The sequence below is a fragment of the Xyrauchen texanus genome, chromosome 2, assembly GCF_025860055.1.
Source record: "Xyrauchen texanus isolate HMW12.3.18 chromosome 2, RBS_HiC_50CHRs, whole genome shotgun sequence".
Classification (NCBI taxonomy): domain Eukaryota; kingdom Metazoa; phylum Chordata; class Actinopteri; order Cypriniformes; family Catostomidae; genus Xyrauchen; species Xyrauchen texanus.
Window position 1 is genome coordinate 47324946 of NC_068277.1, and position 24798 is coordinate 47349743.

At 43.0% G+C, this 24798-nt stretch overlaps 2 protein-coding genes across 3 annotated transcripts in view; one reads left to right on the plus strand and one right to left on the minus strand.

Moving 5' to 3' along the window:
- Positions 1 to 848: 848 nt before the first annotated feature.
- LOC127654935 (cyclin-dependent kinase inhibitor 1B-like) lies at positions 849 to 2160 on the minus strand. The gene is made up of 3 exons (XM_052142507.1): positions 1574 to 2160; positions 1388 to 1481; positions 849 to 1241 (listed from the first exon to the last, which is right to left on the minus strand). Coding segments are annotated over exons 1-3 (627 nt in total). The 5' UTR covers positions 2106 to 2160; the 3' UTR covers positions 849 to 1240.
- A 4228-nt stretch (positions 2161 to 6388) lies between these two features.
- Positions 6389 to 24798, plus strand: part of LOC127654802 (transient receptor potential cation channel subfamily M member 5-like) — a 28003-nt gene continuing 9593 nt past the window's right edge. Inside the window, exons 1-14 of one of the 2 annotated variants that reach the window (XM_052142244.1) lie at positions 6389 to 6519; positions 14917 to 14984; positions 15339 to 15489; positions 15612 to 15792; positions 16315 to 16481; positions 16957 to 17134; positions 17247 to 17314; positions 17439 to 17624; positions 18300 to 18396; positions 18550 to 18668; positions 18996 to 19325; positions 19407 to 19559; positions 19944 to 20067; positions 20735 to 20880. In XM_052142244.1, coding sequence (XP_051998204.1) covers positions 6493 to 6519; positions 14917 to 14984; positions 15339 to 15489; positions 15612 to 15792; positions 16315 to 16481; positions 16957 to 17134; positions 17247 to 17314; positions 17439 to 17624; positions 18300 to 18396; positions 18550 to 18668; positions 18996 to 19325; positions 19407 to 19559; positions 19944 to 20067; positions 20735 to 20880 — 1995 coding nt within the window. In that variant the 5' untranslated portion in view covers positions 6389 to 6492. The remainder of the gene's footprint in view (positions 6520 to 14916; positions 14985 to 15338; positions 15490 to 15611; positions 15793 to 16314; positions 16482 to 16956; positions 17135 to 17246; positions 17315 to 17438; positions 17625 to 18299; positions 18397 to 18549; positions 18669 to 18995; positions 19326 to 19406; positions 19560 to 19943; positions 20068 to 20734; positions 20881 to 24798) is intronic. The other variant, XM_052142253.1, reaches the window with a different exon arrangement.

Genomic DNA, 24798 nt, shown 5'->3' on the forward strand with positions numbered 1-24798 from the left:
ATTGTGTTTGCTGTTATTCGTTAGCCTAGTAAAACTTGATGTAGAGTGGGCTGAAGTAGACACTGACAATATTTAAGAGCTATTAATATGAGCAACCAAATGAAACGAAATGTATTTTGTAAAAATAATAATAATAATAATAATAGTATACAGGATAAGTAGGCCTAAAAACAAAATATTTAGTTTTATTAATATCAAAGTTACATATACCTATATTTTTAGCACAATTACATTTCGTTTTGGTCAATTTATTTTATGTATCTTTTTGTTCTTGTCTCTTTTTCCATACCCTTTCCCCCTGGCTCAGTGACATTAAAGATTTGGCGTGTGGTGGTATATCTATATTAAAGGTTATTCACTGATAGTGTGTAGGTAGGGGGAGGGGAGGCAGGTGGTTGGCGTGTAAATAGAAGGAGCCCATTTTGTTCAAGTCTTGGTAAGTGTTTCATTAGCGGGATAGCTGAGAGGGTGCTGAAAATGAAGGTCTTATGTGGACAAAGCGGGGTTCCAAGGGCACCTGCCTCCTTCATAATGGAAAGAAAATGGCATTTAAATCCTCCCTATAGCACGCAGCTGCCCCCATATCCCTCCCCACAAACACTGAGGGCGGAACAGCTGAGGCCGTCCTGTTTAGAGGACAAACTTTATACTTTTAGTCACCGGCAAAATGCTGACGCCCCAAAAGTGTTGGGCAAACAGTTTTCTGTCGTTTACCCACATCCCCCATCTATTATCTATCTCTGTGTTCAAATGTACTGTAACAGTAGGCACATAAACACAAGTGAATACGACCAGGTTAGCAAAAATATAATTTAATTTACATTTTGATTCAAAAACACAAAGCGAGCTACAGAATATATTTTCGAAACGCCTCAAAAATATTCTTTACATGATGCTGCAATTAAAACACAACATAAAATATGGCCGAAATAATACAAATCAATAACAATAGCTGTAAATAATAAAGTGTAACAAACTATCAATGAAACATAAATAAAATAAATTAGTAGAATATTTCAAAGAAGAAAATATTCTAGTCTATTTAGAGCTGTGTGGCCTAGCCCTCTACACAAAACAAAATAAATATAAAATTGCACCGTTTGGATATTGTAACACTTCAACAAATCTCGTATTGCTACATGCATCTGAGTTCAAGTTTCGTCCACTTAAATGTTTCCTTTCATCCGCTCTGCAGATAAACTCACGAGGACTGCTGTATATATTCACTGGAGTGCAAACATCTGTAAAGCAAATAAAATGACACAAAATTAACATTAATTGACACAGACATTAAAATGTTAATTTTAATGTTTAATATTAATCACAACATTTCGCGTCATCAGAAAAATACAGACAAAAAAATCCCAGTATTGAATAGCCTACATACCATCTTATAGTTTTACGTGGCGTTACTTCAAGGTTGGTGGATGTGCGTTCATCCTGCTTGGACTCCAGAGTCCTTTTTCTCTTCGGGAAGAAGTCTGGTGGCAAATCATGATCTGCTGTTAGACATGCAGTTGACATTCAAATGAAACCCAGCTGAGATATATTAATGCATGTGTATGGTATTTACCTGTAATTTGAGGTGTGCTGTTTCTGGAGGACTCTGGGGTGAATGTTCTTTTTCGTCTATTTCTTACGACTACAGAGCGAGCAGGTCTTGAGTTGAGAGCACCGGAGTGATTCTCCTGGTTCAGCTCGTTGGATCGACTCGGCATGTCTGCAGATTCTTGAACCGAACCGCTATCCGATATCGAGTGAGATCCCCAGTCAACGACGGATGCATCTTCTGTTGCATGCTCAGGCGCCGCGTCTCGCGCTCTCTTATTCTGCATTGTATCCTTATAGAAAGATGGCAAACTGTCCTGTGATATCGCTTCCCATTCGTAATCTCCAGGCAATGGCGAGTTGGTCTCAAAGTTAAAATTCCACCGGCTCTGGTCTCGCTCGGAGATCTCCTGCAGTTTGAGTTTCATTTCACAGTGCAGTTCCTCGTGGTCTACGGGTCCGAAAAGGTTGCGACAAACCCTTGTCCGGGCGAGAAGGGGAAAGGTTCTCCGTGCAACATGACGCTCCGGATTGTTAGATATGTCCACATTTGCCATGGTGCCTTTAAAACTCAATGCGCGGAGACGGAAAGCGACGTTTGTTTGGTACGTGTTGTTTGTAGTCTGTTTATATCGATGCCGGTGGTTAAAGCCCAGGGTTTGTACGAGCAAAGGCCTCTGATTGGCTAGACGGACACCTCTTCCTGTGTAATAAACCCCCCACCAGCATCAGCACTGTCACCTTCCCCTTCGAGTGGTGCGTTTGGAAAACTAAAGTGCAAAAATTATTTGTTATACCAAGAAATAAGCTTTTTATTTATTTATATATTATTTTTTTTAAATAACAAACTGGGATATGTAGCTAATTACTGATGTTTAAAGTGTAAGTTATATAGAACATACCGAGCAACATCGATATAACAAAGCTGTCTTATTAAGGCTAATCTATTTCAAATAAAGGAGATAGATGCTTTGGTTTATCTATGTATTTCCAGATATATTAAAAGTATTGGCTACAAAATAACTATTGAACATTTCCACCGTTATTGCCCAGTGGGGGGAAATGAAAACCTTAGTGTGTTTATAAACTCGCTTGGGGTAAGTTGTCACAGTGGAACCATTAAACAGCACGGTTTTCCAGCAACATTTAAACAGAAAACTATTATAAAACACATAACAATTCCTTAAACAACCATGTACAATGTAGCTAACCTACAGAAATATTAAACCATTGTATTTGCCAACATATAGTGTAGCTATATTTGTTTTGGATATTGTAATACATGTTACAACTTGCCCCGACATAATATTTATGATAAATTCCACTGACTCGGGAATACAGTTTTTAAACCTTTCGGTTATAATCTACCTTAACCCTTAAATGCATGGTCATTTCCCCAAACACTGTTACATTTTCGGGTCTTAGAGACACGGCACTAATATATATCTGAAATGGATCTACAAAATGCCCAGAGAGTGTCAATTTAATTTTTTTTAAATATTTTCAAGACAATTAGAAAATAATAAAATACAAATATATTTTGATGTTTTATTTTTCATAAATTAAAAACATAATGCAAAAAATCAAGACAAATCAAGAACAGGATTAATTATTTTCACACTGAAATTTCATGAGATGCCAGTGGCTGTTAAACACATATCGAGATACACATAACAAATAATCTACACATGTGTAATGTCTGTGTAATGTATGTGTATCTTATATATATTGCACTTGTTGAGTCTAAATAAGATGCACAACTTACATTATTTCAGTAGTACACCCAAATGACAATAGTCAAATCATTCTGTTCATGTGTCACTTGCTATAGTTTACTTCAATGTTGTTTCAGCATCAAACAACAATCACTGAAACATCAGTGCCAAACTGAGTAAAAAATAACAGGTATATTATGTATGTGTGTGTATACGCATATAAAATACTGATAATTCACTATTGTTGATAATTCATTGTTGTACAGAAAATCAACATGATATATTTATTTGTATGTAATAAATAATATTATCTTGTAATAAACTAACAAAAAATATAATGTGATAGTACACTTAAATATATTAAATAATTATAATAAAAATAATTAATTGAAGTGCAAAAAAAAAATAAATAAATAATGTTTTGCCTGCCTACCATTGGGTCCCTAGAGATGTTTTACTCTTTTGGTTCTTAAACCATTATTAAAAAAATATTTATTTGTGCAATGTTGGCATTTTATATTCTGTGTCACAACAATTAATAAGAGATAGATTGAGGAATACTAAATAGGTTTGGGCACAACTGCAAAAAAAAAAAAAAAAAAAAAAAAAAAACGGATGAGGTACAGGAGGTGGAATGAGGTCCCGGGTCACTAAAGACACCAGGTACTTTTAAAGGTTAATAATATAGTTGACACTTGCCTGAATGTACGCAAGTGTGGTTTTATTGTGTTCACTTGTTTACCAGACAACTACTGCAATAATAATAATAATTATTATAATAATAATAATAATAATAATTTATATAGCAAACATTTGATACAACTTGAACTTTTGATTATTTTTGTGTAGGCTATATATAAAATATTAAATGTAGGCTACTGCTAAAAAGAAAATTATTTTAGCTCGAACAACTATAGAAAACCATATGCTGTCAAATACCAATCTTCAAAAACTTAGAATTAGGTTATATTATAATTTAAAAACAAACTGTAAATTTAAACTGAACACCTACATCAAAATGGCAAGTATAAATCTATGCGTCATATGAACATTGAGAGCAAAACGGCAACATTTTTGATACCTTGGGCGGAGTCAACCAAATTGCGCGCGAACCTCCACCGACTTTGTGAAGCGTGCGATGACGTCTGGCTCACCAGGCGAGCTTAAGAATCATGCGCGATACTCATCACTGTTGGACGATGAGAACTGCGTTTATACGCCCAATGAGTGTGATATATGTCTCTCATTTGAATAGTGATTAAGCGAGTAATTGTTATCATTTTACTCATGTTTAACCACGATTAAAGGCTCAACGTAATGGCATAGCTCACGTAGAGCCCCCCCGCACGCGCGCGCGACTCAATTAAGTGTAACAGAAAGTATACTGTATAAAATATAGTGTCTTATTATGGCAACAGAAAAAAGTTAGTGATAATATCGCTGTAAACAAGTGTGGCCGCTCAAATGTAGTGTCTAGTGCAGCCTTGCATTTCAGCTCTACGTTTGTTTAAGAATTTATAATATATTATATTTAGTCTTACGGTGTAACAAAATGTATCTTTACATTGAATAAATGTTTCTTAAATAATTAGTTTCTTCCTTTTCAAAATTCCTTTTTAAAACGATTACTAGTGGCTCACTGTTGTTGTATGAAGGTACGTTGCTGACATCCCGTGGCTGATACAAGTCTACAATAGTTGCCACTAAACTGGAAATAAACTCCGTAGATGTGGGCTTCGTCCGAAAACGAGGCATCTTACTTGATGCCTTGCTGCCTAATCAGTTAATGGCTTACCGACAGCGTTATAGCTGGAATGAAGCTGGCCTCAGAACAGTTTGAAAATCACCTTATTTTCAAACTGTCTCCGTATACAGCCCCCCAAGGCAGCATTTTCCAGTTTTCGGATGCAGCCAAGGTCTTAAAAACACCACTTCCATTTGGTGACAAAAGTTAATTTTGATGCTTTCTTTTAACTTGTGTCCAAAATTGTAGTTTGTCGAAATCGGATAATTCTGAATCTGTTAAGAAGCCTTCATCTTAACAAAAGCTATTTTTAGCACATCATGGTGTGTTAATCACCCACATCTGCATTGATCAAGATTTGCGGAGAATTTTTAAACAATCAAACCTTTTAATTTTTCATGATTGTTAAAGTCAGAAAGCAAATTTTTGCAACATGAACTTGCTCACAACCAAAGAGAACAACATAATAGGCCAGCAAGCATTGAAAATAACCATAAAAAGGCTTTTGTATTATGGGGGATATAAACATTTAAGAGGCTGTGGAGAAAAATATTGAAAATGGATACCTGCAAATACTAGGGGCATGTAACTTTATAAAGTTTGGCATAGACTCACAATCTTTATCTTAAAGTAATATGTCAGCATTCTTGAGACTGTTGTGTGTGAAAATCCCAGGAGATCAGCAGTTACAGAAATACCCAAACCAGCCCGTCTGGCATCAGCAATCATCAATGCGATTATCTAATCAGCCAATCGTGTGGCAGCAGTGCATAAAATCATGCAGATACAGGTCAGGAGCTTCAGTTAATGTTCACATCAACCATCAGAATGGGGAAAAATGTGATCTCAGTGATTTTGACCATGGCATTATTGTTAGTGCCAGATGGGCTGGTTTGAGTATTTCTGTAACTGTTGATCTTCTGGGATTTTCACACACAACAGTCTCTAGAGTTTACTCAGAACGGTGCCAAAAAAAAAAACATCCATTGAGCAGCAGTTATGATTGGAAATGATTTGTTGATGAGGGAGATCAACAGAGAATGGCCAGACTAGTTGGAACTGACAAAGTCTACAGTAACTCAGATAACCACTCTGTACAATTGTGGTGAGAAGAATAACATTTAAGAATGCTATTTTGAGATGCAGGTTGGTGCTGATTTGGCGGCACGAGGGGGACCTACACAATATTAGGCAGGTGGTTTTAATATTTTGGCTGATCAGTGTGTGTATATATCAAGGCCTAAATTTTTTATATTGGCATATTTTAACAGTGTCCTTTTTGCTCCATTATATGTTTAGAGTATGGTTTGGCATGCAAGGTGAAGTCAGACTGAAGCAGGTGAGTGGTTGAGCTCATGTAGCAGCGGTTGGTTAGGGAGTGGTTTGTTAGAATAATCCACCTGTTTCACTTCCTGGTGGCACTCTGGATCTGCCCAAGGCCTACAATAGACTTAGAGGATCAGAGAACAAAGCCAAAATCCAGACATGCATGGGCTTCCGGACACTCCTCTGGTAAGTGACCTCTTTCAGCACAAAATATGGCATCAGTTTTTAGAAAATATCTGGAGGGTTGTGAGAAACTTCTGAATTTTTTTTTTTAAATATAGAAAATAATAGAAAAGATGTGAATGAATCACACGAATATAGGGAATAATTCCTTTCAGACTTAAATCAATTAGCATCTACTCAAAATAGGAACAACTGTTTATAGATTTAGAAGACATAACATGACATTTTGATTTTAAAATAATTAGTAATAATTTGTACACAATTCAATAACCGAGTTCTCTCAAATGTAAAGATGATGTTTAGGACCTCTATTTTAATTTAATTTAGTTGTTTTCCAGTTAATTCACTTTTGCTTAAGTACAACGATTGGACGCTTCTCACTAAATATGTATGACTAGAAAAATTATGATATTTATAATATTGATACTAGTAAAAATATAATTCAATGATGTAGTGACTAAAGAAATTGCTTATTTATACATGTGTTACTGTGTTGGCAGGTCTGTTTTCTGACAGATTTAATATCATTTTGATGTGTGTGATCTTTAATGCAAATATTTGTGTTTGCGTGCTTCATTTTCTATGGCATTTCCCTCTCTCATTTTCCCCATCTTTTACCCTAGTCAAATCATGGCCAACTCATGCAGCTCTCTCCACACACACACACACACACACACACACACACACACACACACACACACACACACACACACACACACACACACACACACCCCTTTTGCATAAAAGTCAATGGTACTTAACAACACCTGAAAAAACTGGGCAGCAGTTGGATGTCTGACTACAAAAATGATCTTCATTACATTTTAAATTCTTGAAATCAGATTACAGTTGCTGACTTTCAATTAAAGTCATTACTTTTAAGTACATTACTTGCACTGAAGTAATATGCACGGTATTTTCCATTTACAGTTTTTACTAACTGCTTACACACATTTTCAAAACTAAGTCTCCTTTTTTCAAAACTCTACACACAATTCTCAAAACTGCACACACAAAATGCAAAATGCCTCACATCTCCTTCAAAATGCAACACTGCATTCAAAATGCCATAAACACATGTCAGAATGAAGCATTTGCATCAAATGGCAAACACTTCTTTCATAATAATACATTTTTGGATATACCATGTAAACACTGCTGTTCTAAATCTAAAAGCTCTTTGGTCTTTCATAGGCTTATACCTACATTTCAATACAATGTTCTACAGTGAAAGTAATCTGCTGAGAGGGGTAACAAGTACACCGGAAAAGCCAATGCAGTGTAGAAACAGAAAATATTTATTAGGCCAAACATTACTGTTGTATACATTAGCATACAACAAAACTATAAACATTTACGTAAACCAAAAGTATATTCTTTACAGTAGAATACAGTAAATTGTGTGTGGGGTCCCGGTCCAGGAATTGGCGGGGGGTGCAGTCCCCAGTGCTAAGCTTCATCTCTTCTCCGAGCTGGGTCTGGCCACAATACTTCGTCCACATCACAAGATACGTTTTCTCTTGCCAAACATCGAGGGAAGTGTCTCCTAGCATGGCGTATCCAACCTTGGACAGAGGCAACCTCTATGTCCCCACATGCGTCCTCCATTGCCTGGAGAAGCGGCATGCGGGCATAGGGTTGGCGATCATACACTTTCCAGCGCCAGGCTGAGAAGAATTCCTCTATTGGATTTAGAAAAGGTGAATATGGAGGTAGGTACAAAACTACAAATTGTGGATGGGTGGCAAACCAGTTTTGGACCAGAACAGCCCGGTGAAAACTAACATTGTCCCACACAACCACAAATCTAGCAGGCTCCTGATCTGGATCAGGGACAAGCATTGTGTGAATTGCATCCAGAAAAGTGAGTATATGGCCGGTGTTGTACAGACCCAGTGTGGCATTGTGATGGAGGACCCGTTTTGAGTGATGGCAGCACACATGGTTATATTACCCCACGCTGTCCAGGGACATTGGTAATTGCCCTCTGTCCTATTACATTTCGATCCACGGCGCCTGGTTTTGGTGAGGTTGAAGCCAACCTCATCCACATAAATAAATTTGTGGCGAATTACATGGGCATCCATCTCCAATACTCTCTGTAACAGACAAAATTATATACAGATGAGTAAATATGGTATGTCTGAAGAACTGGAAGTAGTGTTGCATACATACCTCTACAAAGTCATGTCGCAGATTCTTGACTCTGTCAGAGTTTCTCTCAAATGGCACCTTGTAAAGTTGTTTCATCGTCACTTGGTGCCGTTGGAGGATGCGTTGTATGGTCGACAGGCTTACAGCATTGATGTTTTTGAATATGGTGTCATTATTCAAGATATGCTCTCTTATCTCTCGAATCCTAATTGCATTGTTGGCCAAAACCATATTTATAATTGCAGTCTCTTGTACATCTGTAAACAAGCATCCTCGTCCTCCATGATGTCTTTGCCTTTCCACTCTGTACAGAATTCAAACAGTATGTGTTCAGCATAGGAACTGTAAATCATTTACAAAAATGTATTACAGCATGATAACCAACCTCATTCATTCAATGCAGTGCAGTTGTAATGATTACCCTGTCTTGTCTTCGTGCTTTTATTTTGAAGTTCAGTTTAGTCCTTGTTTCACTTGTGTTCATTTGTGTTCCCTTATTTAACTCCTTAGTCCACCCTGTCTTGTTTCACGTTGCCCTCTTGTTTTCCATTCTCTCTCTTTTAGTTGTCACTTTAGTCCTGTATTTGACTCCACAACCCTTGTTAGCGTTCGCGTTCACTGTCCATTGTTCACACCTGCCCTTTTTAATTTGCGTTAATCACCTTGTCATCTTGTTTGAGTTCAGTTCTTTCATTGGCCACCTTCCCCATGTCTGTGTATTTATACCCCGTGTCTTTGTTCAGTGTTTGTCGATCGTTGTTGATGTTTACGTGGTGTGATATCCTCCCTTCAATGCCCTCGTTGTTTGTTTCGCCTTTAGTTCTTTCTTTAATGTTTCATTTCCCCATCGTGGGTCTTTGCTTTGTGTTTTGCCCTGCCAGTTTCATTCAATAAAGCATACGCTGCATTTGGATCCCATTTCCTCGTCTGCCTCATTTCATCAATCATTACAGAACGATCGACCAACACAATGGATCCAGCAGTTTTCCGGGCGAATTACGAACTACTCTGCCTAAAGCAAGGGGATCGTCCGATAGAAGACCACATCCACGACTTTCTCGTCCTGGCAAACGTCTCAGACTTCCCTGATTCCTCCCTTGTGGTCTTCTTCCGAGGCAACCTGCGTGACGAGCTAAAGGAGCAGTTGCCACCGCCAACGCGTGACTGGACGCTCCTCGCGTTCGTAGAGGAGACCCTACAGGCCTGCGGCTCCTCTCTAACCGTGGACATCGTTGAGGAGAACCCCGTAGCGCCTCCCACAGTGTTGACCCCCATCCGCCCGTGGTTCGCCCCTTCACGCCTGTCAACGAGCCAGCGCGACCCTCTTCGTCTGCCCGGAGGAGGAGGAGAAGACGGGTCTCCGCCTCTCGGTCCACGCATGTCACGGCAAGCGTCTATGAGCCAGTGCCGCAAGCCTCAAACGTCTATGAGCCAGTGCCGCAAGCCTCAAACGTCTATGAGCCAGTGCCGAGCCCCAAGCGTCTATGAGCCAGCCTGTAGCCTCGACCGTCCCTGAGCCAGCGCCTGTAGCCTCGACCGTCCCTGAGCCAGCGCCTGTAGCCTCGACCGTCCCTGAGCCAGCGCCTGTAGCCTCGACCGTCCCTGAGCCAGCGCCTGTAGCCTCGACCGTCCCTGAGCCAGCGCCTGTAGCCTCGACCGTCCCTGAGCCAGCGCCTGTAGCCTCGACCGTCCCTGAGCCAGCGCCTGTAGCCTCGACCGTCCCTGAGCCAGCGCCTGTAGCCTCGACCGTCCCTGAGCCAGCGCCTGTAGCCTCGACCGTCCAAGAGCCAGAGCCAGTAGCCGTGACCGTCCAAGAGCCAGAGCCAGTAGCCGTGACCGTCCAAGAGCCAGAGCCAGTGCCTATGGCCGTGACCGTCCAAGAGCCAGCGCATCTCGAGCCCCCTAGGGCTCCACCCCCCAAGTCTCTCAAGTCTCTCGAGCCTTCCAGGGCTCCTCCTCCCGAGCTTTCCAGAGCTCCGCCTTCCGAGCCTCCCGAGCTTTCCAGAGCTCCGCCTTCCGAGCCTCCCGAGCTTCCCAGAGCTCCGCCTTCCGAGCCTCCCGAGCTTCCCAGAGCTCCGCCTTCCGAGCCTCTCGAGCCTTCCAGGGCTCCGCCTCTCAAGCCTCTCGAGCCTCCCAGGGCTCCGCCCCTCAAGCCTCTCGAGCCTCCCAGGGCTCCGCCCCTCAAGCCTCTCGAGCCTCCCAGGGCTCCGCCCCTCAAGCCTCTCGAGCCTTCCAGGGCTCCGCCCCCCAAGCCTCTCGAGGCCTTCCAGGGCTCCGCCCCTCAAGCCTCTCCCGAGCCTTCCAGGGCTCCGCCTCCAGCCTCTCGAGCCTTCCAGGGCTCCGCCTCAGCTCTCGAGCCTTCCAGGGCTCCGCCTCTCTCGAGCCTTCCAGGGCTCCGCCTCAAGCCTCTCGAGCCTTCCAGGGCTCCGCCTCTCAAGCCTCTCGAGCCTTCCAGGGCTCCGCCCCTCGAGCCTCTCGAGCCTTCCAGGGCTCCGCCGCCTCTCAGCCTCTCCCGAGCCTTCCAGGGCTCCGCCTCAGGCCTCTCGAGCCTTCTAGGGCTCCGCCCCTCAAGCCTCTCTCAAGCCTTCCAGGGCTCCGCCCTCAGCCTCTCGAGCCTTCTCAGGGCTCCGCCCCTCAAGCCTCTCTCAGGAGCCTACCTCAGGGCTCCAGCCCCTCGAGCCTCTCCCGAGACCTTCCAGGGCTCCGCCCCTCAAGTCTCTCGAGCCTCCCAGGGCTCCACCCTACAAGCCTCTCGAGCCATCCATGGCTCTGCCTACCGAGCCTCCTCCAGAGCCACCTACGGCTCTGCCTCCGGAGCCTCCTGCGGCTCCACCTTCTGCGCCTTCCTCAGCCCCGCCTCCTGAGCCTCCCTCTGCGCCGCCTCCCGAGCCTCCTGCGGCTCCGCCTCCCGAGCCTCCTGCGGCTCTGCCTCCCGAGCCTCCTGCGGCTCCGCCTCCCGGGCCTTCCTTGGCTCCGTCTCCTGTGCCTTCCTCAGCTCCGTCCCCGGAGCCTCCCAGGCCTCCGCCTCAAGAACTGCCTACGGCGCCACACCCCTCAGCTCCGCCTCCGGAGCTTTCCATGGCACCGCCTCCCAAGCCTTCTATGGCTCCGCCCATGGGGTACCCCATGGCCCTGCCTGCCCCTGCTTCGCCCCCAGGGTCTCCTACGGCCCTGCCTATGCCTCCTGCGGCGCCGCCACCTAAGTCTTCGACTGCCCCGCCTCAGAGGTCCTCCTTGGCTCCGCCTCACGCGGCTCCGCCAGCCGCCCCAGTGGCCACAGCTCCCAGGTTCCCCGAACCAGCCCTTGCCCTGTGGTCATCTCCCAGGACCCCTGAACCGGCCCTTGGCCCACGACCACCTCCAAAGGCTACTGACCCTGCTCCCGACCGGCGGCCACTTCCCAGGCCCCCTGACCCAGTCCCTGCCCTGTGGCGTCCCCCCAGACCTCCTGACCCAGCCCCAGTCCCGTGGCCGCTTCCCAGGCCCCCTGATCCAGTCCCTGTCCTGTGGCCTCCACCCAGGCCTCCTAGACCTCTCCCTGTCCTGAGGTCGCCTCCTGGACCTGTCCCTGTCCGATGGCCACCTCCTAGACCTATCCCTTGCTTCTGGCCGTCTCCTAGGCTTCCTGAACCTATCCCTACCCGATGGATGACCACCAGATCATCCGACCCTGGTCCCCAGACACACCCCCATAGACTGCTTCCCTGCCCTCTCGGCCCCCATGTTCTGCCTGTCTTGCCCTCTGTGCCCCCGGACTTCCTGCCTGCCCAGTGTACCCCCGGTCTACCTGTCTACCCTCTCCACCTCCCAGGACTTTCTCAGTGCCCCTTGTACCCCCGTGAGCTGTCTCTGTCTGTTTGCCCCTGGTGCCCTCATTTTGTCTTCTGTTTGTGGGTCTTTTTGTCTTTTTTTAGTTGTTTTGGATCGTCTGGAATCCGATCTTTAAAGGGGGCTCTGTAATGATTACCCTGTCTTGTCTTCGTGCTTTTATTTTGAAGTTCAGTTTAGTCCTTGTTTCACTTGTGTTCATTTGTGTTCCCTTATTTAACTCCTTAGTCCACCCTGTCTTGTTTCACGTTGCCCTCTTGTTTTCCATTCTCTCTCTTTTAGTTGTCACTTTAGTCCTGTATTTGACTCCACAACCCTTGTTAGCGTTCGCGTTCACTGTCCATTGTTCACACCTGCCCTTGTTAATTTGCGTTAATCACCTTGTCATCTTGTTTGAGTTCAGTTCTTTCATTGGCCACCTTCCCCATGTCTGTGTATTTATACCCCGTGTCTTTGTTCAGTGTTTGTCGATCGTTGTTGATGTTTACGTGGTGTGATATCCTCCCTTCAATGCCCTCGTTGTTTGTTTCGCCTTTAGTTCTTTCTTTAATGTTTCATTTCCCCATCGTGGGTCTTTGCTTTGTGTTTTGCCCTGCCAGTTTCATTCAATAAAGCATACGCTGCATTTGGATCCCATTTCCTCGTCTGCCTCATTTCATCAATCATTACAGCAGTAAATGGATGGCTTAGAGTTACAAATGTTTATGCAATACTATGCAGTCATACGTATTTTACAGTACATTACTATAATGCTAAAATAGTCATTAGATAGTTGCATACCTGTTCTCATTTCTGAAGGTTCGAATTATGGACGCCACTGTAAATCGACTCAAGTTGGGCTGTACTCTCAGTCCAGCCTCTCTCATGGTCAAACCGTGGTTGATTACATGATCAACAAGTGTTGCCCTAATCTCATCAGAGATGGCTCTCCTTCCTTCTCTTATTTGCCCTCGTCGTCTTCCTCCCCTTCCTCTTCCCCTTCCTCTTCCTCCTCCCCTTCCCCCTCCCCTTCCTCCTCCTCCTCGTCCCCTGCCTCTTCCTCCTCCACCTCCTCCTCGTCCTCTTCCTCCTCCCCTTCCTCCTCCTCCTCCTCCTCCTCATCCCCTGCCTCTTCCTCCTCCTCCTCCTCCTCCTCCTCCTTCCTCTTCCTCCTCCTCCTCGTCCCCTGCCTCTTCCTACTCCACTTGCTCTCTGTTCATTGTTAGCATCCATTGTTCAAAACAGGTAATCTGACCTTTGACCTATTTATAGGCCTATCTATACTAAAGTAAAGCAGTGATTGGTTAGTGATCAGTTAAGCAATTAGTGTTTGCACATGTGAGGAGTGTGTCTGTGTGACCTGGTGAATAAGTGTAGCATTTTGATTGGTTGTGTTTGGAAAAGGAAAGCAAGTCACTTCCTGATAGATCTTTGTGTTTTAGTTAGATAATTGTGTGTAGTGTTTTGAAAAAAGTGTTTTATGCAATTGAAAACAGTCAAAGGCTGAGAAATAGCTTATGGTTTTGAAGATTTGGCATGTAGTTTTGCACTTTGAGTGAGAGATTTCAAAAATCGTGTGACATGAAAAGATTTTGTGTGTAAGCAGTTGTAAAATATTCATTCATATTTATGTCTGTTAGCATTTCTGTGACAGCTGAAGGTGTGGGTCATTGAATGAGGGAGGAAAAATAGACATATTGAAAGTGATTTAGAAAGTAACTTAAAAATAAAATAATAAGTAATGTGGTTACGTTTATAGATTCATAGCAACATCACATATTCTCTTGTTAAAATAGCTTCCATTTTTATGGCTATGAGGAACTGATTGTATCACAACTGAAAGATTTTTGAAAAATGAAAATAATGAAGCTATATATTGTTCTCATTAACTAAACATCAGTTATAAACCATCCTGGCTTGAAAGAACCTGATAGCTTTTGAATGAAAACGTGTTGATTGAAACAAGGTTAACAGCCTGAGATACTATTTTCTGCATTACGCTTCTGTTCTAGACTTGTTTTACTATTTCTGTCTGTGCGTGTTCAACTGCATGTGTGAAACTGACCTAGAATCACTGTTGACCAAGATGCAAATAATCAATAGCTGGCAATTACATAGACACATTGTGCGAATAATCATCTTTGCCTGCTACGAGATTGTTTTACTGTATTATATTTATTCATATTTGCATTTTCAATACATTTCAATGTCTGTCTGTGCACCTCCCATCAATGTATCTCAAGTGGGTTAAAAGCACACAGGTTTCCCAGTACATCTCTGCTTCAAGGGCTTTTTGCATTTCTGTGAAGAATGAAAATTAAAATGGTCTCTGTTTTACATAAAGACATTCAACGATTTAAAAGAGCCTGAACCTGAAACTGCAGTGCTTTGCTAAAATTGATTGGACTGTGATGCAGATGTATTTTACTGTAATTCTAGGGGGTGTTACGGCAGGTCAGGAGATGTGGGCGATGTGGGGAACTGGTGAATGAGTCCCAAGAACACAGGTGAGACCAAGGGCGTGTCCAGGATTTTTTTCCCCTTGGTGGCAAAGGGGTGGCAAGAGTCGAGTAAATGGTGGCATCCAGTAATTTCGTCTTGGAGGGTGGGGGGTGGGTGTTGTTGGATTTGGAGTTGCGGGATTGTCTGCGGTGGAGGTTTGATTGACACGAGCGGGGTCCGACTTGGGGTGGCAAAGCTCATTTTTAGGGCACCAGCTGCCACTGTTCTGACCCCGCACCTGGGTAAGACTGATGTCATCACTTATTCAAAAAATAATCAGGGCAATTTCTGCTATGGGTTGGTGGTTTGCAATGAAGAATAATGGAAGTATGATGACTTGTGCAACTGTTAATTTGCAGTTCTCTGGCGAGATGTCAGTGTTACGTCCCACTCACTGAGTCTGTTGGTCGTGTGGGCGAGAAGGGAAATGAGAGATTTACTAAACCCCACTGGACAGCTGGACGTTTGGGAGATATTGATTTTACCAGTGCCAGTCGGACAAGAGGCAAGGTATGTTAAGAAATATTTACATAACGAAATCATTTGCTGGGGAGCTTTTTTGGTGAAATGTTGCTGTTTTTGATGAGCTAGAGCCTATGCACATTATTGACAGACTTTATTTGTCAGTCCAGTTTGTCAGGGTGCCCGGCTCCACAGATCCAGCTGAAATCTACAAGATTTTGACCAAGAAGTGGGGTCTTGCTCCTCCTCATCTGGTGGTGGCACTAGTGGGAGGTGATGAGCTGGCTCAGATGAAGCCCTGGCTGAGAGACACAGTTAGGAAAGGCCTTGTGAGGGCCGCACAGAGCACAGGTGGATAAATTCTGGATAGATAAATAAATGAATTAAAAAACACAGCCTCCTTATGGCTGTCACCAGTGTTGGGTGTGTCCAATAACAATGTAATTATTTACTGTAATCAAATTACTTTTTAGTCAAAAAAGTAATATAACACATTACATTTTAAATTCTAATAATCAGATTACAGTTATTGTTGTTTAATGAAAGTAATTACTTTTAAGTACATTACTTACACTAAAGTAATATGTACAATCAATTTCATATGTTCGTCTGTTAGCGTTTTTGTGGCAGATTAAGGGTGTAATGCAATGAATGAGGAGCAAATATTTTTAATTTGAGTGAAAAAGCTAAAACATTTGTTGGAAAAGTCATTTTAAAAGTAACATTAAAGTAAAAAAAACTAGTAATGTGATTACTTTTAGATAAAGTAATCAGTAAAGTAATCTGATTGAATTTTTAGAGAAGTAATTTGTAGTGTATTACTTATTACTTAATTTACCCAACTCAATGATGTCTGACTTTTGATCTACATAGGTGCGTGGATCCTCACCAGTGGTTTGCGTTTTGGCATCACCAAGCACCTGGGTCAGGCTGTAAGGGACCACTCACTTGCTAGTACTTCCTCCAAAGTGCGAGTGGTGGCCATTGGGGTTGCACCCTGGCACATGATTCAGAACAGGGAACTGCTGCTTTCTGCAAAGGTGACGACTTCCTGCCTCACACTAATTTATGCCTAGTCAGTTATTTTCTTCTCAAAAGATATAAGCTTCGATAAAATGTTTTCCGTTCTCCCACATCTTCGTGAGCAGCAGCATGTGGCTCGTAAGAGCACAGAAAAATTAAAAGCATAGTTCACGCAAAAATGTTTATTCATTCTGGGATCTTGTTCTAAACTTTCATGGAACATAAAAGGAGATTTTAGGCATTATGTCCTCAGGCCTCAGTCACCGTTTACTTTCATTGCATCTTTTTTCCATACAATGAAAGTGAATGGTGACTGAGGCTGTCATTTTGCCTAACATCTCCTTTTGTGTACCACATAAAAAAGAAAGTCATATATGTTTAGATGAGGGTGAGTAAATAACGACAGAGGATGTTCCTTAAACTATTCTTTGTCCTAATAACTCACTGAATTATAACATGCATTAATGTCTGTTTATTGTCATTTTTGTTTAGCCTGATCATCCAGCAGTATACCCAACTGAGGATCTCCCCCATGGTGCAGTGTACTCCCTGGACTATAATCATTCTCATTTTGTCCTTGTGGATGAGGAGTCCCAAAGACCCGAAGCCACTGCTGAGATGAGAGTCAATATGCTCAAGCACATCTCTGAGCAGCGCACAGGGTATAGAGGTAGGTTGAGACAGTTTTAGCTTCAAACTATTAATACAATACAATACAATATTTAGCAAATTTTTTTGTTCCTGTGGTCTGAAATCTTTATCAAATGTATTATATATTCTAGAAGGCACAGGCAGTATAGAAATCCCCGTTTTGTGTCTTCTGGTTCACGGAGAGCCGAGGATATTACAGGTTACTCTTAAAAAATAAATTCACACAATATTATTGATACAGTGTATAATGTTAATTTAGAGTTTTAGGGAAATTAAGTTGTGCTGTCATTGTGGTTAAATCATCTTTTATTCCATTCTTACAGAGAATGTATAAGAATATTCAGAATTCTATACCGTGGCTGATTTTGGCTGGTTCAGGAGGAGTTGCAGATATTTTGGTGACCCTGATGACCAGAGGATGCTGGGATGCCAATATGGTCCAAGAGCTGTTGATTAATACCTTCAACAATGGCCAACACAGCACTGAAATCACTTCCTGCGTTAAATTGGTAAAGAACAACCTTTGTTTACAATAGCATTTAAGATTCTATACAATATGTACATTGGCACAATTAAAGGGATAGTTCACCCAAAAATGAAAATTCTCTCACCATTTACTCTCATGCCATCCCAGATGTGTATGACTTTCTTTCTTCTGCTGAACACAAACAAATCTTTTTAGAAAAATCTCTCAGCTCTGTTTTTCCTGTCAATAAAAGTGAATGGTGACCAGACCTTTGAAGCTCCAAAAATCTCATAAACCCCAGCGGTTTAATATATGTTTTCTGAAGTGATACAAGCAATTTGGGTAAGAAACCGATCCTTATTTTTACTATAAATTTCTTTTTTACTATAAATCTTACTATAAATATTCATCTGTTTCTCTCCCACACCTATTATATCACTTCTGAAGATATGGATTTAACCACTGGAGTAGTGTGGATTACATTTATGCTGCCTTTATGTGCTTTTTGGAGCTTCAGAGGTCTGATCACCATTCACATGTATTGAAAGGAAAAACAGAGCTGAGAGATTTTTCAAAAAATCATAGTTTGTGTTCAGCAGAAGAAAAAAGTGATACACATATGGAATGGCTTGAGGGTGGGTAAATGATGAGATAATTTTCATTTTTGTGTGAATTATTCCTTTAACACAAAAACAGTAAATTACATTTTGTCTATTAGATCCAGAGAATATTGGACCATGGTCACTTGCTGACAGTGCATGACCCAGAGCAGGACTCAGAAGTGGACACAGTAATTCTTAAAGCCTTGGTTAAAGGTGAGTATGAGTTACCATGACTTTTAACCTATTTACAAACACATATGTGGGTATCACTTCTTTCCTTCTTATTTTAATGCTTTGAGAGGTTATAGATTTCTGAACAATGATATAAGTGAGATTATTGTTGTTTTTGTGGTTGTCTGGGCTCAGCGTGTAAGAGTCAGAGTCAAGAAGCGCAGGACTTTCTGGATGAGCTGAAACTGGCTGTGGCCTGGAATAGGGTGGACATTGCTAATAGTGAGATCTTCAGTGGAGACGTGGCATGGAGTGTAAGAATTATACTTGTGTTTAACTTGTTTGTAAGCTGATGTAAGTGGTTAATACATAAAATGTCCCGATATTTGACACTGATATGACTGAAATAGGTGTTCTGAGAAATCACACCTGTGTCTGTGACAGCCCTAGGCATTGTATATAGCATAGAATTAACCATGGGAGAACCCAGACAATCCAATCATAAACACTCTTTGCCTGTGAATCATTTTGCACGTTCAGGTTTGCTGACATTGGGGTTGCTCAATTATGTTCAATTCAGTTTATTTCAGAAAGCATTGTAGATTAGCCTTTTTTAGACTCTTTTTTTAATGCTCTCTTAGGCACAGGACCTGGAGGAGGTGATGATGGAGGCATTGATAAACGACAAGCCTGACTTTGTGCGTCTGTTTGTGGATAATGGCGTGAACATGAATCGGTTCCTAACTTATGGCCGTCTTCAGGAACTCTACTCCTCTGTGTCTGAGAAAAGCCTCCTTCACACACTGCTCCTAAAAAAACAACAGGAGAGACAGGCTAATCTGGCCAGCACACGGGCGTCTGGATACCCCAACACTGAAGTGGGGCCTTGTTTCACCTTCCATGAAGTCTCCAAAGTCCTAAAAGACTTTCTACATGACATTTGTAAGGGTTTCTACCAAAAACTTCCAGTGGTGAGTGGGTCTTTAAGATCTTTTTATGTCATTTTTTTTCTATAAACATGCATGAACACTTAGACATAACCCATCATACAGCTATATTACGTGTATCTGGTACAGGAGCGGGTGGGGAAAGGCCAGAAAGACCTCCCAGACATGAACAAATGTTGTGAGTACCCTTGGAGAGACCTCTTCCTCTGGGCTATCCTGCAGAATAGGCAGGAAATGGCAAACTACTTTTGGGCTATGGTGAGGCTATAAACCAGTTTGAATGATGAGCTCATTTTCATAAACCAAGTCCATTTACATGTTCAAATTTTGTCCTTTAGATCCACTTATCAGGAAGCTAGTACCTTAAATCCGGTGGTTAGTAGTGTATCACAAATGACCTCAGTAGCAGGGTTCACAGATTAATCTTTATATACACCAATGAATGAAAAGCCTACTCTCTACTATCTGCTGTTCCAAGTTGCATGATCAAAACAGAACATCTATGCAGACACTAAAGAAATCAACTTAAATCATTCTTATGTCTTTGCTTTCTTCCTGTTCATAATTGTGCTTATTTCTAATTTAAGTACAGTACTTATTCAGTACATTATTCAGTGTTTAACTGCTCTTCGTGTGCCTCAGGGCTCGGAGGCAGTGGCTGCTGCTCTGGTGGGCTGTAAGATTATGAAGGAGATGGCTCGGATGGCTACTGAAGCAGAGTCTGCTCGTAGTATGAAGAATGCCAAATATGAGCAGTTCGCTATGGGTGAGAATCACATCCCTAACAGTTGTCTACTTAACAATCACAGTACACATTACGTGAATAAGTGCTATACCCAATTTATGTCACACCACTTAAGAGTTGACTAGCTAGGTGATCAGTGTCAGTGTAACTCAAATAAATCTCTTTTATTTATTTATGTGCTAACTAGTGAAAGTGGATGTTAGCATGCTAAATACATGCTGGTTGGAAGCACTATTGAGTGTAAATTAGTAACTAAGTTATGGTTAGCACAGCAATTGCTTAAAGGAGTGAACAATAAATTTCTTGTACGATAGTTACCTGTCCGCACTGTTAGATCAAAGTCCACTCTTCACCATAATGGTAACCCCAAAAAATCCAACTAATTCAGTTTTCACCCTGATTTCAGAAAATTCATTGGTTGTACAAACAGATAGTCCCACCCCAGACTCACATCAATGGATGAGCCATTGTTGCTGTTTCTGGCTTGACAGTTTGCTCAAATAGAGGAATATTTGTTACACTTTAAAGTGAAATCATCCTACAAATGACTTAAGGTTAACTCTGCAAATTAAATTTTAACATTGAAAAAAGTACACACGTTAGCTGGGTTTCAAATTTGAAATTGTTAACCCAGGGTTTGGTGTTGTCTGAAAAGCCTATATTGACACCTGCATTATTCTTTTGACAGATCTGTTCAGCGAGTGTTATTCCAACAGTGAAGACAGAGCCTACTCTCTTCTTGTGAGGAAAACATGCTGTTGGAACAAAGCAACTGTCCTGAATCTCGCCACTGAGGCAGATGCCAAATGTTTTTTTGCTCATGATGGGGTTCAGGTAATAGCTTATATCTATTTCTTGCATTATCATCCACCTACCACTTATACCTGTTGACAAGACCAGTATTGTCGGTCACCAGCATATGCTGTGTTTTAGAGGCTGGTCCCAGGCACGGGATGCTGCTGTGCTGCAATACTTCCTTGGACAACTAGCTTCACCAGAAAGAACATACTGGTTCACTTTAAAACTGTAAAAAGAATTGAGCTTAAGAAAATTAGGCTACTTATTACAAGCAATTTTTGAGAAAACTGTCCAACTCAAACCACTGATCAGCCAAGAAATCTGACAGCTTGTTTGTTCAGCATATTTGTTATGCTTCATCCAAGATGATGAGAGTTTTTGCCTCTAGAGTCTAGACACTAGAGGCTAAGATATTATCTTGAGAGTACAATATATTATGTCTATGTGTTGAAATTAGATGCACACAGAGCTGAAAACTTCACACACAAACCTCAGTCACAGTGAAAATCAACCAGTGTTGGGTGCAAATGGATTACAAAGTAATTATTTATTGTAATCAGTGTTAATCTCGTAAATGAAACCACTGACGAAAACGTTTGTTGACGAAGGTTTTTTTATTTCATCAAGGATAATGAAGATGAGACAAAAGAGGCACATCATGGCGATAATTAAACGATTTTATTAAAGTATACTTTTGATGAAAATATGACAAGATAAAAATTATATGGCATCCTATTTATACATGATTTGAATCACTATAGTAGCCTATATCCACAACATATAAGTAATATAACCACTTACATCTGCACAATGAAGCGAATGAACCGGTGAACTTGAACTAAATGATGCGCTATTCAGAATATGCATAATTTGCATTTTATAATTTGCATTGTGAATACACTGTTTCCGTAAGAAACATGCTACACGCAATGTAATATCCTTTCACAGAAAATGAATAAGTCTGTAAACATGAAGAATTCAGAGTACAGTCGGCTAACTTCTAAAAATGTTTAGTTATATGTTTGATACAGTTTTAAATTAGAAAATGTTTATAATGTTTTTCCCTAAATGTTTGAATATTTGATTAAGGTTGGTCTGTTACAGTTGCAGTTGCCAAAAGATTTTATTTTCGTTGACTAAAATTGACTAAAACCATCTAAAACTGATGAATGTGAGATTAAGAAATACTGACGAACTTTAAAGGACATTTTTAGTCAAAAGACTAAAACTATGACTAAATCTAAAAAAATTAACACTGACTGTAATCGAATTACTTTTAGGCACTAAAAGTAGTGTAACGCATACAATTTTTAATTCTTGTAATCAGATTACAGTTTCTGACATTCAGTGAATGTGATTACTTTTAAGCACATTACTTGAGTTACAAGTCTTTTTGCATTTCTGTGTCAGCTGAAGGGTGTGCGACAATGAACAAGGAGAAAATAGACGTTATTTTGAATTTGTTGAGCGGAAAAGCTAAAAAAATGTTTAAGAAAGTAAATTAAAAGTAAAGTAATTAGTAATGTGATTACTTTGTAATTAAGTAATCAATAAAGTAATCTGATAATAATTTAAGAGAAGTAGTTAGTAATTTGTTGTGGATTACTTTTTTAAAATTTACCCAACACTGAAATCATCAAACGTAATGATGAAAAGATGAACTCGGAATCATGTGACAAGTGACTTGCAGGGACAACAAAAACGTCTAGGTTACGTATGTAACCTCCGTTCCCCGATGGAGGGAACGAGACGTTGTGTCAGAGAAGCGACACTAGGAGTCTCTCTTGAGCGCAGATATTCACCTCTGAACTATGAAAAAAGGCCAATGAGAGTTGGCAACCAGTATTTGCATGTCCCGCCCCCGGACATACGGGTATTTAAGCGGCGCAAATACGGGAGTTCATTCAGGATTTTTCTGAGGAGCCGGAAATGGTCCGGCCACAACAGTGGCTCGGCTCAGCGACGTGGCAGGGGAGACACAACGTCTCATTCCCTCCATCGGGGAACGGAGGTTACATACGTTACCTAGATGTTCCCCTTCTGTCGCTATCTCCACGTTGTGTCAGAGAAGCAACACTAGGGGTCCACTTATAAAAGTTCCATGCGCTGAGCCGTGTACGTGAACTGCTGATACAGGAGCGAGCAGGTATTCTTACGTGCAGGATGACCAACTGTATCAGCTGCACGTACCCTTCCCCAATGCCCCATTTAAGCCATCAGGATTCCTTATCGTTACCCGGGGGGGGGACAAGGTGCTGGTCGCCAACCTGGGAACGGGCCAAGCCTGGCCGGGCCTCTTTTCTCTCTATGTTTCTCGCATAGAGCAACTAAGGCCGAGGCCCTTACACGCATTGAGGGAAGGGGGTCTTAGCCCTTATTCAGGGCGGAGAAGACCCTGCGGAGGCCATGCCTACCCAAGAGGGGAGGCAAGTTTAAGTGGCAAAACCATCAGAGGCCTGCCTTAGGGCCTATGTGGAAAAGTTGGTGCGGTGGTGGATCCAGCCTCATAGAGGGGAGAACATACAGCACGTAAAGAATGCTGTATGAAAAAATACGTAAAGGCGTGCGCTTCCCGCGGTTTGCTCGACGCTGGGGCTGAGAGCTGGGCCTGGGTTGAGGCGGAGCAGGAGCTTGCCTTCTGGCCGCGGGAGGACGCCCTCGGCGAGCAGACGGGGCATGGGCCGTGGCGGCAGGCTTGCGGCGAGGCATGATGTGAGAGATGGCCTCCGTCTGCTCCTTTACCATGGAGAACTGCTGGGCAAAGTCCTTGACGGTGTCGCCGAAGAGGCCGAACTGGGAGACAGGGGCGTTGAGGAAGCGAGTCTTGTCGGCTTCACGCATCTCGACCATGTTCAGCCACAGTTGACGTTCCTGGACCACTAGCTTGGCCATGGCCTGCCCGAGCGCTTGCGCTGTGACCTTCATTGCTCTCAGGGCGAGGTCGGTCGCTGAGCGCAGTTCCTGCAGCGTGTCGGGATCAGGGCCACCCCCGTGCATGTCGCGTAGTGCCTTGGCTTGGTGGAACTGCAGGACAGCCATGGCATGCAGGGCGGAAGCGGCGCATCCGGTGGCGCTGTAGGCCTTCGCTGTCAGCGAGGAGGTTGCTCTACAGGTCCGGGAAGGGAGTACGGGGCGAACTCGCCAGGTGGTAGGGGTTCCGGGGCATAGAAGGATCGCAACCGCCCTATCCACCTGGGGAATAGCCTCGTACCCATGGCGCGCTCCGCCGTCGAGGGTGGCGAGGGCGGACGAGCCTGTGGTGGTGTGACGAGTGGAGAGGTGTGCTCTCCACGAAGACGTCAGCTCGTCATGCACTTCCGTGAAAAACAGAACCGGGGGGGGGGGCTGTGGTGCCCAGACCCCAGGAACCAGTCGTCCAGCCGTGATGGTTGTGGGGAGGATGGAGTGTTCCAATCCAAGCCCACGCTGTTGGCTGCCCGGGAAAGCACGTCGGTCATCTCTGCGTCGGCCTCAGCCTGGGCATGCAGGCCCGAAAGCGGCAGCCCAGGGGAGTCCTCAGTATCAGATACCACGCCCTCCGATGCCACGGCGAGCTCATCTGCTTCTATCGCAAGAGGGTCGGCAGACTAGCTGTGAGGCGAGTCGCCGCCGCCTCGAGAAGGACGGGAATCAACGAGCGTGCTGGGGTGCGGGTGGTCCGAGGGGGCGTACCCGGCGGAGCTGCACCCGCTGCCATCCCCAAATCGCCTCCATCGCCTCACGGTTGTAAGCAAGCCGCGACCGCAACGTTGTCATGGTCATGTTCTCGCAGTGAGAACATGAACCATCCACAAACGCAGCCTCGGTCTGCTCTCTACCGAGAGCACTCTACCGCATCCAGAACAAACACAGGGGCGGAAAGGCATCTTTATAAAGACGCGTCCTTAAAAGGACGTTCAACGCCGCTGTGTTTTGCTCTTTTAGAGGAAATTACTCTTTTAAATAAAATCACTC

Coding starts and splice junctions, on each gene's coding strand:
- LOC127654935 (XM_052142507.1), bottom strand. CDS start 2,105: ATGGCAAATGTGGACATATCTAACAATCCGGAGCGTCATGTTGCACGG. Junction 1,482..1,573: donor CAGCACACCTCAAATTACAG/GTAAATACCATA, acceptor ATTTGCCACCAG/ACTTCTTCCCGAAGAGAAAA.